The 15923-nt window shown below is 56.2% G+C and overlaps 1 protein-coding gene across 7 annotated transcripts in view; it reads right to left on the minus strand.

The window, feature by feature from the left end:
* Positions 1–15667, minus strand: part of TTLL1 (tubulin tyrosine ligase like 1) — a 31444-nt gene extending 15777 nt beyond the window's left edge. Inside the window, exons 1-6 of one of the 7 annotated variants that reach the window (XM_042948031.1) lie at positions 15515–15667; positions 12139–12170; positions 9829–9899; positions 8884–8996; positions 6388–6504; positions 524–732 (exon numbers count right to left, since the gene is read on the minus strand). In XM_042948031.1, coding sequence (XP_042803965.1) covers positions 524–732; positions 6388–6504; positions 8884–8996; positions 9829–9831 — 442 coding nt within the window. In that variant the 5' untranslated portion in view covers positions 9832–9899; positions 12139–12170; positions 15515–15667. Of the gene's footprint in view, positions 1–523; positions 733–6387; positions 6505–8825; positions 8845–8883; positions 8997–9828; positions 9900–12138; positions 12171–15234 lie in introns of those variants that run through there. The other 6 variants (XM_042948032.1, XM_042948030.1, XM_042948033.1 and 3 more) reach the window with 6 other exon arrangements.
* Between the last annotated feature and the right edge of the window lie 256 nt (positions 15668–15923).

Consider the following 15923-nt stretch of genomic DNA (forward strand, 5'->3'; position numbering starts at 1 on the left):
TCCCCGTCCAATCACCTCATTGCCCGTGTGCTAAGCGCTTTATAAACCTGTAATGCCCACGGCAACCTGTTGTCATTCCCATTTATCAGATGAGGAAACGGAGGCCCAGAGAGATTGGTTATATAATTTTTCCCAGGTAGGTAAAAGGATTCTGGAACTATCCGGCAGGCCAGCCCACCAGATGGAACAGGGACACGCCGTGCCCCCTGGGAACAGCCAGATGCGGTAGTGACCGTGAATCCCAAAATGCAGCTTGCAGCTCACGCCGTTTCCCTCCATCCACACACCGGGGACACTCTCTCCCTCGCATGCACCACATTCCCTGGGCACCCATGGAAACTCAGATCCCAACGTGAGCCCCAGCCTGCCCATTCCAGACACACGTGGAATGAGAGAGGCGCCTGTCACAGCTGGCACGAACATGTTCACCCACCAAAGCCAGCCGTCACCATCCCGGTAGCTCGTGTGACTAAGGAACTCTAGGATTCATTTAACACACGAGCCCAGTGAAAAAGGCACAAACCCAGATAGAGGTATTTCCCGTTTTCATCTTTTTCTGCCAGAGGACTCCCTTCTTTCTCCAGCTCCTTCCTGTATCTTTTAATATTCTTCACCATCAGATCCTTCCGGGTCAGTTCATAGTGGTTCGGAAAATGGTTGACTATTTGATCATCTGAGAGCCGATAGCCAGTTTCGACACTAAAAACGTTTCGGATGGTTTGCACACTCATCCTAAAAGAGAAGCACAGAAGGGACGTGCAGGGCGAAAGCTCAGAGGAGGTCCCCGTGGTGGCAGTTCTCATTAAAGCTCGCGACCAGAAGGGCTGGCCTGTTCCCTGAGTCCCAGCCCCCAGACCCGGCGATGCCCGGGCCACAGCGGCACAGCGTTGGGTCTGGTGACCGGCTGTGACCTGAACCTGAACTGAGGCAGGAGCAATTCTGAGTCCGTCTAACAGTGGGCGGTGTCATTGCCCAGCACAGAGGAGATGCTCGATAAATGCTTACTGATGAATCAATGATACCATTGACTGCTGATTACAAACTAATGAAAAATGGCCTCCTTCAGACTCTGAAGTCCGGAAAATCATTTACACAGTATTTGCACCCAAAGTCAAGAAGCACCCGGACCCCTTTAAACCAAAATCACAGGGCAGGGGCGCCTGGGTGGTGGCTCAGTCGGTTAAGCGTCGGACTCCTGGTTTTGGCTCAGGTCATGATCTCACGGTTCGTGGGTTTGAGCCCTGCATCAGGCTCTGGGCTGACAGTGCAGAGTCAGCTTGGGATTCTCTGTCCCTCTCTCTCTGCCCTTATCCCGGTTGCGTTGTCTCATCTCAAAACAAATAAACTTAAAAAAAAAAATCACAGGGTGATTTAAGGGCTCTGGGTCATATTCTTGTAGAAACCGATGACAGGCCTGCACCCCAGTAAATGAGGACGGTTGAAAAAGAAATTGATTCCCTCTAATCCTCTAAGAAACCCAGCCTCCCGGACACACCCCTCCACCCTACCAGCCCCTCAGAGAGGCAGGGAGGGTGGGAGGGAGGGAGCAGGAAGGACTGGACTGGCACTCACAAGGGAGCCACAGGCAAGGCAGGCTGGCATGGCTTCTTGCTCTAGGCCCCCACCCCACCCCACCCCGGGCACCAACCTACAGAGGGCCCCAAGCACCCAAAGGGTCTCTTCTGAGTCTATGATCATTAGAATGATGGGGGAGTTTTCAAACTTTTCATTACGAAAGAGCTCAACCACAAGCAAAAGCAGAGAGTAAAGTGTGAGAGAACCCATTGCTCACTTTAGGGGCTGCAACCAGGCATCCGGTCTTGTCTTGATTGTATCCCACTTGTGCCCCACGGCACTGGCTTATTTGGAAGCAATTCCCAGACACGATATTCCAACCAAAATGCTCCTGTAAGAATGTCTAACAGTTACGGACTTCTTAATATATGATATCCTACTGGGGCGCCTTGGCTCAGTCGGTTGAGCATCCGACTTCAGCCCCACGTGGCTCATGAGTTCGAGCCCCACGTTGGGCTCTGTGCTGATGGCTCAGAGCTTGGAACCTGCTTCGGATTCTGTGTCTCTTTCTCTCTGCTCCTCCCCCACTTGTGCTCTGTCTCTCAAAAATAAATAAATGTTAAAAAAAATTTTTAAAGAGAGATACGATATCCTACTTCGCACTGCTGTCACAACTAAAAACAAGCAGCAGTGATTTCTGAATATCATCAAATATTAATCAGTGCTCATATTTCCCAAGTCATCTGATAAGTATTTTTAGAGCTTGTACAGATAAGGGTCAGGCCTTCTGATGAGTTGTTCTCTCTCTCCCGACTCGTTTAACCTACAGTCTCCCTGCTTTCTTTTTCCCTAGGCCATCTGTTTCTGGAGGACCCTGGGCCACTTGCCTTCTAGGTCCTCACATGCTTCTTCCTCAGCCCAGTGCCCTGGCTCCCGTGCCACCTGAAAATCAGGAGTCAGACCGCAAGGCCTGGGGAGCTGCAGGTCCATTTGGGGCACACCTACAACTGGGCCCGCCACGCCGAAGTGCTCGTCAGTCCTGAGCTCAGCGGCTCCCATACTGGGCGGGCCTAGACCCTTAGGTCATTAGGGGCAACGAGATGGTGATCCTCTGCTTGCATTTCGTGTTCATGTGTTAGCAGGAATATCTCTACAAGGAGAAATGTCCCTTCATCAACAATCTGGATACCCCAAAACACAGCTCATAGAGGAAAGGCTACCTAAATGCTTGATTCTTGCCCTTTATTTATCGGTTTTCAAGATAATGAGCTGCTTCCCTACCGCTCTCAGGTATGTGATGATATATTCTGGGTACCTCTTACTGCAAAGCAAGGTGCCTGGTGTTAGCAACTTAAGACAACAACCATTGCATCAGATCTTGTGGTTTTGTGGATCAAGACATTTTTTTAAATTTTTTAATCTATTTATTGAAAGACAGAGAGAGAGAAAATGCGTAAGCGGGAAAAGACAAAGAGAAAGGGAACGAGAGAGAGAATCCCAAGCAGGCTCTGAGCTGTCAGCGAAGAGTCTTACGTGGGCCTCGAGCCCACAAACCAGTTTTGGCTCATGACATGAGCTGAAGTTGGATGCTCAACCCACTGAACCACCCAGGTGTCCCTGTGGATCAAAATTTTAGGCAGGGCTCAGCCGAGCCTGCCTCTGCTCCATGTGGCACAGACCGAGGCCACTCGGTGGTATTCAGCCGGAGGATGACCCCATTTGGAGGGTCCAAGAAGGCGTCGTTCGTATGTTTGGCACCTTGGTGGGCACGGCTGGAAGGCCAGGAGTGGCTGTAACTATCACACACAACACAGCTCCTCCAGCCAGAGAGGCCCAGGTAGCCAGGCTTCTCACGTGGCAGCTTGGGGCTCCCACAGACGGTTCCCATAAAGGAAGGGGAAGCTGCTAGTTTCTTAAGGCCTGGGCCCAGACCCGTCTCACCTTGGCTCTGCTTTGGCCAAAAAAGAGGCAGAAGCGATGGCGTGTCGCTTCTGAGACTAGCACCGAGAGGCCTTGAGAGCTTCCTCCCTCCCTCCTGGACCCCGACCGCCCCAGGAGGGCAAGCCCAAGCCAGCTGGCTGGAGGGCCACGAGAGATCTGTGGTGAGAAGGCACTGTGGTCCCGGCCAACGGCATCCAAGACCAGACAAGCCCCAGCTGGACCCCCCAGGTGACAGCAGGGGAAGCCCAGGCAGGATCAGCTAAGTCCTGCTGGACCAAAGGAACCGACCAGCCAAACCGATAAATGCGCGTGCTATGCAAATGGTCGTTTCAAGCCTTAAGTTCTGTGGTGTTTGTTACACGCCATCAATCTGGCAATCGCTGATTAATGCATCTCCCTAGCGCAGCCCTGACTCCCATGTTTCACGTGCTCCTACTTCCTGCCCTATACTCAAGCTGTGATCAGAACACAGATACAGTTTCATAATACGTTTTTCTTCAGATTTTTTGTTATACGATTTTCCAAATTGCTTTATAATTGTCCTAACTATTTTCAGGGCTGCACCATAATCCACTCGGTTAACTTGGTTACCTTTTCCTAAACATCTGACATTTAGTTGTTTCCGGTATTTTACCTTAAGCAATTTTTTTTTTTTTAATTTTTTTTTAACGTTTATTTATTTTTGAGACAGAAAGAGAGAGAGCATGAACGGGGGAGGGTCACAGAGAGAGGGAGACACAATCTGAAACAGGCTCCAGGCTCTGAGCTGTCAGCACAGAGCCCGACGCGGGGCTCGAACCCATGGACCGTGAGACCATGACCTGAGCCGAAGTCGGACGCTTAACCGACCGAGCCACCCAGGTGCCCCTTTACCCTAAGCAATTTTTAAGACTCGAGGGTACACAGAGTGCTTAGGACAGGAGCTCTTAAGGCACCAAAGAGCCAAAGTTACACAGTTCCGCTCTTTTCTCTCTCTGTCTTGTGAAGACTGGCTCCAAGATGCTTCTTCTGTGGTAGGAAGCAGGGAGTCGCTCGACACCCTCCCCAGCGCCGATTAATTACCCAGAGAAGCCAAAAGGGCTCGCTGAGAACTGGCTAAGCCCATGGCACAGAGCCGTGGGACGCAGAGCGTAAGTACCAAACTCTCTTCTTTCAGAGCTCCCATGAAGCAGGGCTCTGGCTACATTATTTCGCTCTACCTTCGAGGACGTGAACCCGATGCCAAAGCCCACACAGGGGCTGCACTTCTCTACCAGCCTCTCCCCGTCTGCATTCCATGCTCCCCCGGGGAAACTGGATCGTGGTTTAAAGCACAGGTAATCCTCAGCTGCCAGGGGAGCAGAGAAAGGGTCATCCCCGCAGTGGCTGCTGGAGATGGAAGCGGGCTGCCAGTCTACACCGCACCTGGGCCAGGGCCGGGCTCTGGGAGGCTGGGACAAGCCAGACAAGGTCCTCACTGTCATCGGGTTCACAGCAGCGCAGAAAGACGGGACAGGCGGGGAAATCCCAAATCCTGGCACGCGGCACTTGCTGCACAGCACTGAGGGGAGCCGCCTGGGAGGCTGGAGGGGCACAGGTGGCTTCCAGGGCAGGAGGCTCGAGGAGTGGTGTGCGAAGGCCAGCAACCGCTGGCCGCTATCACATGCCACATGCTCTGTGCTTTACTGACTCATTCAGGCTTCCGACAGCTGCGTTTGAAGGGAGAGGTCAAGTCCTCTGCTAAGGGCCACACAGGCAGCAGCGGGGGAGCCAGGGTGTAAAGCCAGGCACGACTTGGCTCCAGCGTCTGGACGTCTAACCGCCGGATGCGTGGCGTCCCCGAAGGATGGGCTGAGGAGGCAGAGAGCACCGCCCGTCCTAGCGGGTCGGCAGGGGAAAGCGTGCCGGCTGCTGCACTGGGGCGTGGGGGGGAAGGAAGTGGCTGGAACAGGAGGGAGTGGGTCTCAGGGAGTGGGGGACGCATAGGGTAAAAAGGCCTCCGGAGACCCACCAGCTCCCCTCCCTCAAAGGTTCGCTCAGGGCTCCGGGCCCGGGAGCTGCGGAGGATGGGGCCCGGCGAGATGACCACGGATCTGTGTTCGGGCGCACGACCCTGCCAGAGGGTGGAGGCCGGCTTGCAGCGGGGAGCACACCAGGCCCGGACAAGGGAGGACACGGGACCTCAGCCCATGAGGAGGGGGAGGCGGGGCGGGGGCAGAAGGCGAGGACAGCTCCCAGCTTTCCGGCTGGAAGGAGCACCACCGGGGAGTCAACACCAAACACACTGCTCTCCCGTTCGTGCGTCTCCCTCGCTTTTCGGTTGTCGTTAACCAGTCCAGCCAGCGCCCTCTGCCCTGCGAGAGGAAGCAAGGGAGGCACAGGCCCCTCCCCCACGGTCCCCTTCCCCAGCGCCGGGCAATAAGGCACTGACTGGCACCGCCAGGAGGGGCCTCTGGCTTCTCACCCGACCCCCCACGGGATTCGCCAGGCCAGGTTGTGCAGAACCGTCCTGGGACTTCTGACGCCAGGCTGGTAAACGGGAGTGTGAGGGCACCCCGCAACGCGTGCTCCCAAAGAGCTTGGGATGAAAGATGTGTCGGGGGGGGGGGGCGCCCCTCTGAGAACACAGCCTGTGCCTGGGCTACCGCCATTCACAAGACTGGTAAGAAGCCTTCAGGGGCGCCTGCGCGGCTGAGTCAGTTGAGCGACTCTTGATTTCCGCTCAGGTCATGATCTCGCGGTTTGTGAGACCGAGCCCTAGGGTCGGGCTCCGTGCTGACAGCGCACAGCCGACTTGGGATTCTCTCTCTCCAGAGGGAGAGAGGGTGCTGGTTCTCTCTCTCCCCCGTGTGCACCTGTGGACGCTCTCTCTCAAAAACAAATGAAAGTAAATGTTAAAAAAGAAAAAAGCAGGCTTCGGAAAAACAATCAAATCCTGCTTTTCGTACTTACCAGTAGAAGTTCCAGTCCTCGTTTTCTGTCACTTGGACCCATCCTCTCTTTTCAAAGTTATTTATCAGCACCGACTTCTCGATATCAGTGACCCATTTCACTTTCCCTGCCATAATCCTGGAAGAAGTCAGCTTGTTAGAGCTTTGAAACGGCAGTGGCCACAAGCTTCCCCTTCGCACATCCCAAGTTCGACCTGCTGGGCGGTGGGTCTCAGCCAGGGGCCACTCTGGCCCCCAGGGGACATCTGGCTGCGTCTTTTTTTTTTTTAAGTTTATCTATTAATTTTGAGAGAGAGAGAGAGAGAGAGAGAGAGCGCGCGCGCAGGGGAGGGGCAGAGAGAGAGTGAGAGAGAGATAATCCCAAGCAGGCTCCACACTGTCAGTGCAGAGCCCGATGCGGGGCCCAAACCCACGAACCTCAAGATCATGACCTGAACTGACATCAAGAGTTGGATGCTTAACCGAGCGAGCCAGCCAGGCGCCTCTGGCCTCGTCTTTTGTTGTCACAACTGGGGGCAGGGAGGCTTCTGGAATCTAGTGAGTAGAGGCCAGGATGTTGCCCAATACCCTGCAGTGGACAGGACGCCCCCTCCCCCAGCCCCAAAGCAAGTCCCCCAGGCCAAAATGTCAACTGGGCCAAGACTAAGAGATCCTGGCCTAAGCGGGGGAGAAAGACAGCAATCGGATAATCGCCACCCAGTGTACATCACGAGGCACGAGGCAGGGACAGCACTGGGGCTGTGAGAGCCACGGCAGGAGCTGCCCATCAGGGTGGCTGGGGAGAACCACCCTGAGCAGGAGACCCTGGAGCTGACTTCCAAAGGGTGGGAGAGAGCGCCTAGCCCAGCGTGAGCACCCCCAGCGCCCCCTGCCTCCTCCCCTGCCCCACTCCAATTCACTCTCTGTAAGTGCCGGTGACGCTGACGAGTTTATCTGACCCCGTCACTCCCGTCTACCAGTCTCCGTGGCTCCCCAGTGAGCTTAAGATACGCAGACCCCTGCCCCTCACCTGCTTCTCCTTCACCTGCTGTGTTCTCGCCACACTGGACTGCTCTGCCCACACTCCACCCCGGGGCCTTGGCACGTGCTGGTTGTCTCTGCCAGCAGCACTCTCCCTCCCTCTCAGCCTGGCTAAGCTGCTGCCCACCCACCTGCCAGCATAAGTGAATGTCACCTCCTCCACCAGGCCTCCCTGACGCCAGGTACACAGGTACACGGCCCCTCGGCACTCCTGCAGTTCTGTCCCAGCTAGAGGGCAAGGGGGCCGGCTTTCTTCCTCGCTGCTTTGTGCCCAGGGCCTAGCACTGTGCCTGGGATGTGGTGGATGCTCCATTCAGACTGACCGACTATGGCCCCAGGCCTGCGCTTGCTTTCGGAGAGGGAAAGAGAAGGCACTCCCGCGGGGCTCTCACGTGAAATCAGCCCACTGCCTCCTCACCTGCCGGCAATGGCGGTGTCAGAGGAGGGACTGTGGTAAGAGTGCGGGCTCTAGGGCTTGAGTCTGAGGCCCAGTTCTGACACTCACTTGCTGTGTGACTCTGGACAAGTTACTTAACCTCTCTGAACTTCTGTTTCCTTAGGCGTAAAATAAGAGGAACGGCAGCAACTACCCATCTCACGGGGTTATAGTAAGGATTAATTGAATGAACACGTTAAAGCACTGAGAACAGGGCGCTCAAGAAATATCGGGTATTATGACTGTCATCATCCCTCTTATGGGTAAGGAAGCTGAAGCTCAAAGATTCAGAACCTGTATGAGAATCAGACTGAACGCTGGGGCGCCTGGGTGGCTCAGTCGGTTTAGCCTCTGACTCTGGCTCAGGTCATGATCTCATGGTTCGTGAGTTTGAGCCCCAGGTCGGGCCCTGTGCTGACAGCTCAGAGCCTGGGGCCTGCTTCGGATTCTGTGTCCCCCTCTCTCTCCGCACCCCGCCCCTGCTTGCACTGTCTCTCTCTCTCAAAAATGAATAAACATTAAAAAAAATTGAGGGGCGCCTGAGTGGCTCAGTCGGTTAAGCGTCCGACTTTGGCTCAGGTTGTGATCTCATGGTTCACGGGTTTGAGCCCCGCGTCGGGCTCTGTGCTGACAGCTCAAAGTCTGGAGCCTGCTTCGGATTCTGTGTCTCCCTCTCTCTCCGACCCTCCCATGCTCACACTCTGTTTGTCTCTCTCTCTCTCTCAAAAATAAATAAACATTAAAAAATTAAAAAAAAAAAAAAGAATCAGACTGAACAGGGCGCCTGCATGGCTCAGTCGGTTAAGCATCTGACTCTTGATTTCGGCTCAGGCCATGATCTCATGGTTCGTGAGATCGAGCCAGCACAGAGCCAGCTTGAGGCTCCCTCTCTGCCCCTCCCCCGCTCATGCCTGTGGGTGCCCACGCTCGCTCTGACACGCTCTTTCAAAATAAATAAATACACATTAAAAAAAAAATCATACTGAAGGGACCCACGGTGCCCTGATTTGAACAGAGGGTGACCCGACTCTGAAGCACCACCTCTTTTCGCACGGTCCTCCGCCTCCCTGGCCTTCGTCAGGGTGATGCCGGTGGCCACGGGGCCAAGGTAATCGTCCTCTGTGGGCCAGAAGGTGCCATATGACAACGTAAGGCTGCTAACGTGGAGACTGAGCAGTCGCCGCTCAGGAAGGACGGTAGGGGCAGCACAGGAGCCAGATCCCCACGGCTGTTACCGAGCAAACTCCCCACCGTGTCAAGACCCACGGTGGAGCCCGGGAGCCCGGTTCCCCACGTGAGTGCGGCCTCTACAGCCTGCGTCCCTGCCCGGTGCTGCTCCAGCTCTGCTCTGCCCCCTCCAGTCCCACTGCAGACTCCAGGCCGGAAACGCCCACGTCACCGCCACCACCAGCAGGGGCGAAGGCCTACATCTCAGTGCGCCCCTGCCCCCTGGCACAGGTGCTGGCCCACCCTGGGTGACCCAGCACAGTGCCTGATACCTGCCCTGTGCTTTAACGGTCAGAAAATACTTCCGGGGGGGGCCGGGGGGGGGGTGGGGTGGGGAAGGGGGGAGTCGTGCCCGGGTGGCTTAGTCGGTTAAGCATCCGACTCTTGATTTCCGCTCAGATCACAGTCTCGCAGTTAGTGAGATCGAGCCCCACGTCGGGCTCGGTGCTGACAGTGCGGAGCCTGCTTGGGATTCTCTCTCCCTCTCTCCCTCTGCCCCTCCCCTGCTCATGCTCTCTCTCTCTCATACTCTCCCAAAAATAATAAGTAAACATTTAAAGAAAATGCTTCCCAGGCACGATCCCCAAAACCAATAAGGCAGACAGGACAGATATTCTCATCCTCACTTTACTGAGCAAGGACACGGAGCCTTCAAGGGGAGGTTTTCTTGGTGCGCCCCCGCCCCCCGCCCCCCGCTCCCCCTTTCCATCGTGTGGACAACGGGTGCTAAGGAAAACCGATCGCTCAGGCCGGACCCACCATAGGTACTTATGGAGCCAACAGGAACGTCCAATTTCTCTCCTTCAGTGACTCGTGCTGCGGGTTCTTACCTAAAACAAAACGAACACGCAGGCGAAATGTACACAGCACAAGACCGAGAGACAGAGAAGACCGCAAGCCCGCGCCTCGCCACGGTATCCGGGACATACGTCTTCTGCCGAACAAGGGCACGCCGCCAGATGCTTCGGGGCCTCACTGCGCTAAGTATCTCTGAATTCTATTACTTTCTGGCTCCCGCGGCCTCGCCGAGCTGCCATGACACTCCCTCATTTCGCGCACCCCTGCTTGGGTGGAACACCACCACCTCCCCGCTGCTGCTCCGGATCCAGCTCCGCCAATTACACAAGGCGCGGTTCAAAGGCCGCCTCCCCCAGGGAGCCGCTCTGGTCACCTTTTCCCTCCACCAAACCTCCTGTATCCCTCTCCTGGGATACAGTCGGCACACAACTTCCTGGCTTGTGTTTTAGTTCTTTGCGTACGTTCCTTCTAGAAGTGTGCGAGGTGAGGGCTCTCTCAGTCACCTGTTTCCTTCTCATCCCACCGATGCTTTCTAGGTTCAGGTGGGAGCGTTTGCAACAGAGCTCACAGTCCCTTCGGCCGGCCCCATCATCTCCGGATGGCGGGCTCAGTCGGTGAAACACGCGACTCTTAATCTCCAGCTTATGAGTTCAAGCCCCACACTGCGTGTAGAGATTACTTGAAAAGAAAAGAAGGAGGAGGAGGAGGAGGAGGAGGGGCGCCTGGGTGGCCCAGTCAGTCAAGGGTCTGACTCTTGGTTTCAGCTCAGGTCACGATCTCACAGTTTGTGAGTTCGAGCCCCACATCGGGGCCAGTGCTGACAGTGCAGAGCCTGCTTGGGATTCTCTGTCTCCCTCTCTCTCTGCCACCACCCTGCTCACTCTCTCGATCTCTCTCTCTCAAAAATAAATAAACTTAAAAAAAAATTAACAACAACAAAAAAGGAGATCTGGACACAGACACGGGCAGAGAACGCCATGTGACGACACAGGGTCGTACAGACACACGGGGAAGACGGTCACGGGAACACGAAGGCAGAGATCACAGCGATGCTGCCAGAAGCCAAGAAAAGTCTGGGGCCGCCAGAGGCTGGAAGAGGCGAGGAACCCGCCCCAGATTCTTCAGAGAGACCGTGGCTCCACCGACACCTTGAGCCACCCACTTCGTGGCCCTTTGGCAGTACGGCCCTCGGAAACTTACGCAGAATATAACCGTCCCAGACACGAGGAGACGAACAAGAAACTTCCACCCATAAAGGGCTTTAAATACGCATGTGGGAGCGAGAGCACAGCACAGTGATGGGCGACAGGGCAGACCAGTTATTGACGGTTAAAAAAGAAGAAAAAGAAACGAACTCAGGCCACCTCTCCTTTAAAGACACACAGGATTTCTTTTCAGAAATGCACCAAACCAGCACGGTCACCACCACGGAGAACCAACGATGAGGCAGCCTGGGAGGGGCCAGAGGACCGGATGGCAGGTTCCTCTGCACCTGAACCCTGGAGACGGTTCGTTTCCGGTGCTCGCACACCCACGGGTGCTCACGAGTTCTCTTGGGGCCTCGGCACTCCCCCCCAAAACGGGAATGAAAGCCACAGGTCCTTCATGGTACTGTGGGGGTCACGGCACGGTCGGCAGGTGTGGGCCTGGCACACCACAGGGACTCCGGTTCACTGGGTTGTAAACGAGTGCCTCAGCTCTCCCTGATTCGGCCCTGCACACTCCTCCACTCAGCCCCACCTGCAGTGGGCCCACCGGGCCCTTGGCTGGGTGCTGGCGACCCTCCCCACCCTCTCGGGGTCGGTAACTGCATTTGTATGTTATCACTAGAAACAACGGGTACCATTCACGAAACACCAGGACCCACGGGGCACAGAGCTGGGCAGTTTGTACCCGCTCTTCTCTACCACGGGTACCGTTCTGGCTCCCGGGCTGCCGGGGGGCAGGTGTTCTCCCCATTTATAAGATGGGGACAGTGGGGCTCCGAGAGTAACGGGCAGAGTGCAGATGGCAGCCTGAGGACACCCACAGTCGCCTCCCTCCCACAGTGTCGACTGTCAGTTCACCCACAGGGCCGGGGGTGGGCTGATTCGTTTGTGTCCCCCCAGCACCCAGCCGGGGCCAGGCACAGTGAAGGGGGCTCAGAAATGGTCTGCGGAACAGGCGAAGGAGCCAGCTGGCCAATCCGCCCCCGGCACAGAAGCTGGGGCTGCCTCCTTCCCAACCCTAAGAAATACTAAGCCCTTTGCCTTAGAAAAATCAAGAAAATACCTGACGTCAGATGGTCTTCCTGTTACTTCCTCCTAGAAGAGGAAAAAAAAAAAAAAAAAGCTAGGTTAACAGTAGCCTGCAATGAACTTGACAGGTCACCTCTCTAGTGGTTCCCAGGAACTGCGCGTTAAAGCCACTCGGTCTGCTGCTTTTCAAACTGAACATCAGAAAACCTAACCCAGAAAAACAGTCAGTTGTGTGCTGATCTCTACGCTGACCGTGCTCGAAATCATCGCGGACTGTTGTCACCTCCTAAGGTACGTCAGCCAGGCAAAGGCATTCGGAAACCAGGCAGTTGGCAATTTTCAGAACACGACGTGGGACCCACTGCTGGGGCCGGTGGGTGGGACCTTCGTAAGCGTGAGGACAGGCTGGCACAGGGATGGCCCTGGGGTCTGTGCTTCGACAGCCTAGCTTCTTTCTCACCCACCCCCTCAGCACCGGCAGCCGCTCTGTGCCGGGTCCGTGACGGGAGGCACAGAGCTGCCTGGGACGAGGTGCCCGTGGACGGTGTTGATCCAGGGAGGCAAGAAACACACCCCATCCGCTGAGGGCCCCAGCGGCAAAGTACGTCGGCACCCCAACAAAGCTCAACTGTGGTCCTGAGAGGGAAGTGACTACTAATTCATCCAGCAGCAAATCGTGCCAGCTCTACTCCAGAAGATTCCAGATCTGTCTATGTCTCTCCCCAGCGTCCCTGTAATCCCGGATGACCATGGCAGGCTCCCACTGGCTTCCTTAGTGCCGGCCGCAGCCCAACGCACCCATTCTCCGCCCGGCAGCAGACTGACCCCTTTCACACGCACCAAGCAAATCGCGTCACCCTGCCCCTAAGCCTCCAGGGGCTTCCAGAATAAAGCACCCAGAATAAAGCTGTCAGTCTGCCGATGACTTGCAAGGCGGACCCCGTGAAATCTAGGCTTCCCGTCACTTCTCGGGCCACGTCTCCCCACACGCCAGCTCTCTTCAGCTGCTCACACCCACCAAGCCGCATCCTGTCTTGAGGCTTTGCTCTTCCCCCTGCATCCGGCCCCTTCGCAAAGGTCAGCCTTTCCGAGTGGCCTTCCCAATTCCCAACCACTCACCACGCTGTCGCTTTGCTTCCCGGTGGCACCCCGGCTGTGCCCAATCGTTCGGTCCGGGGCCAACTCAAAGCATGGCCCGTGAACCCGCAGCAGCCGTACCAACAGGAGCTTGTTAGAAAGACACATTCCTGAGCTTCCCCCAACCCCTACACCGAGGCACACGCTCAGACTCTCTGGGGGTGGGGCCCAGGAATCTGTATCTTAATAACCTCTCAGGTGAGACTCCTACCCCTGCCCAAGTTTGAAAAGAACTGGTCTAGGGGCGCCTGATGGCTCAGTCGGTTGAGTGTCTGACTTCAGCTCAGGTCGTGATCTCATGGTGTGTGGGTTTGAGCCCCGCGTCAGGCTCTCCGCACTGTCAGCACAGAGCCTGCTTCTGAGCCTCTGTCCCTCTCTCGCTGCCCCTCCCCTGCTGGTTCTCTCTCTCAAAACTTACCCAAGAAACATTTTACAAGAATCTTCAAAAAGAACTGGTCTAGTTCATGAACGCGGTTCCCTGGTGGCTCCCTATCTTTGACACACACATCTCCCACCAGGAGAGCAGACGTGTTGTTCCGCATTATTGCCTAGTGAATCCCCTGCGTCCAGAATACTGTCTAATAACAGCAGGTGCTCAATCAATATTTGACGAGTTAACTAAAAATAAGGACGGGAATTCCCTCCGCACACCCTCAAACAAGTGCTGTCTGCGCCAAGTAGAGAACGAGGCACGGCCCAGCCCCACAGGGGCCGTCAGCCCGGCAGGGGACAGAAAACCAGTAAAAGCACCCACAGATTCCACAGCTTTTCCAGGGGCCTGAAGCAGACCTGGAGTTGGGCGGATTTCTGCTGAGCGAGAGAACATCTCGGGGAATAGCTGGACCCACAACCCCAGGAGGACAGAACTTTGCCAAAAGGCCTTTCACATCCCGGAGTTATGACTACATCCAGTTACAGCCAGGACAGCCATTCAGGAGAAAAAGCAGACAGAGGGAAGAACTTCCATTCATAGAGTCACTGCACTTTTCTGGGTCCAGCCATTAAAAAAAAATAACAACAACAACAACAACAACAACAACAAAAACCGGAGCCCTCTCTGTCTCCATCCCCACTACCGCCCCCCCCCCCCCAAACACTCTGGTCAGTATCACTTTCCACAAAGTCCCAACGAGCCCAGGATTCTAAGGGCATTTCGATTCCTTTCCGGCCGGTCTTCCTTGAGAAGGAAACAAAAATGCCACCCTTAAAGAAAACAATAGCTCATAGTGAAAAACAAGGGCTTTCCAAACCGCTGTATGGCCACCATCCAGGTCCACACCCCACCGGGAGGCAGTGCCAGCCTCCACAGCAACTACTCAGCACTATTGGTAATCCCCTGGGCACAGAGCAAGACCAACCTCTCAGCGCTGCCACAAGCCAGCACTGAAATGTGCTCGTTAAATGTTTTCGTGAACAAAGAACCTCTCTGCAAACCGTAAACTGCTTACAATAGGATACTTTTACTTCTCGAACGAATGCCCTGTAATGCCCCAGCTACTCTACGGGGTGCATGGCTACCTACCCACTCACTCCCACTCCCTTTGAGTGACGAGGGCACGGGGAGGGGCAGTGCCTAGGTCCCATCCCTCAGAGAAGGGCGAGCAGGGCGGGGGACACGAATCTGTCTCCAGACCACAGCTGCCGCCACAGGTACACCGCGCCCTGCAAAAGATGCCGAGAGAAACAATGCAGACTGCAAATGAATGGGAAACGCCCAGGAACGATGAAATGCGGGGATAACCCATATGAAGAAGAATGCAATTACAACGAGCGGGCAGCACAAGGAAAGTCACAGGAACTCGGAGGAAAAACAGGGGCACAGTGATCGGCGCAGGCTTCCCGGGGGCCGCGGGTCCGGCAAGCAGCATCTAAACCACACGGTCGCGGCCGCGTAGACCTGGGCGCCCACGCTCGCTCGCGCATGCGCACCCGCCCACCAGGAGCGGCCACACCCTCGTCCGGGGAGGCGGCGGCCTCGGCGGCGGGACCTCACCTGCGGGACCTCACCGGGCAGGGCGGCCCCGCGCCGGGCCCCGGCCCCGCCTCCAGCCCCACTCCGGCGCCGGCAGCAGGACGCCGCTCGCCGCCCCGCGGACCGGCCCGCCGCGCGCCGCGCTCTACTTCCGGGGCGGCGCTCTGGCAACCGAAGACGCGGCCGCCGGCGCGGCGACTGCTTCCGGGGTCACATTTTCCCGGCCGCTCCCTAGGCCCCCCCCCGCCCGCCGCGCGCTCGGCGGAGATCCTAGAAGAGCCGGCCCTCCATCCCCGCGAACCTCGCAGCCTTCAGGACCCAGGAATGAGGTTGAGAAGGGTCGGGGCGCGAGGTGGAGCCTGACAGTGGGAGGCAGAGCCGTGGGGTGATTAGGGCCCGGGGTCCGGTCCCCTCTCCTGCTCAGCTAACGTGTCTGTGCGCTTGGCGCTGTCGGTAGTGCCTCCCTTGGCGGGTGCGTTGTCCTTAGGTGACATGTGCTCGGCACGTAATAATCAGTACGGGGCCTACTCAAAGGTCACCCCTTTTGTGAAATGTCCCCTGAGCGTGGCGCAGGTCTAGTTTCTCTAACTGTATTTTGTAAACTCTATCAGGAAGAGGCAGCTTGGCCCAGTGAGAAATTTAAAACCAGAGCCAGACCTGGATTGAGCCCTCGCTCCAAAGTCCACTAGCTTATGTGGCTTTCGGCAGGT

Source organism: Panthera leo, chromosome B4 (assembly GCF_018350215.1).
Source record: "Panthera leo isolate Ple1 chromosome B4, P.leo_Ple1_pat1.1, whole genome shotgun sequence".
Classification (NCBI taxonomy): Eukaryota; Metazoa; Chordata; class Mammalia; order Carnivora; family Felidae; genus Panthera; species Panthera leo.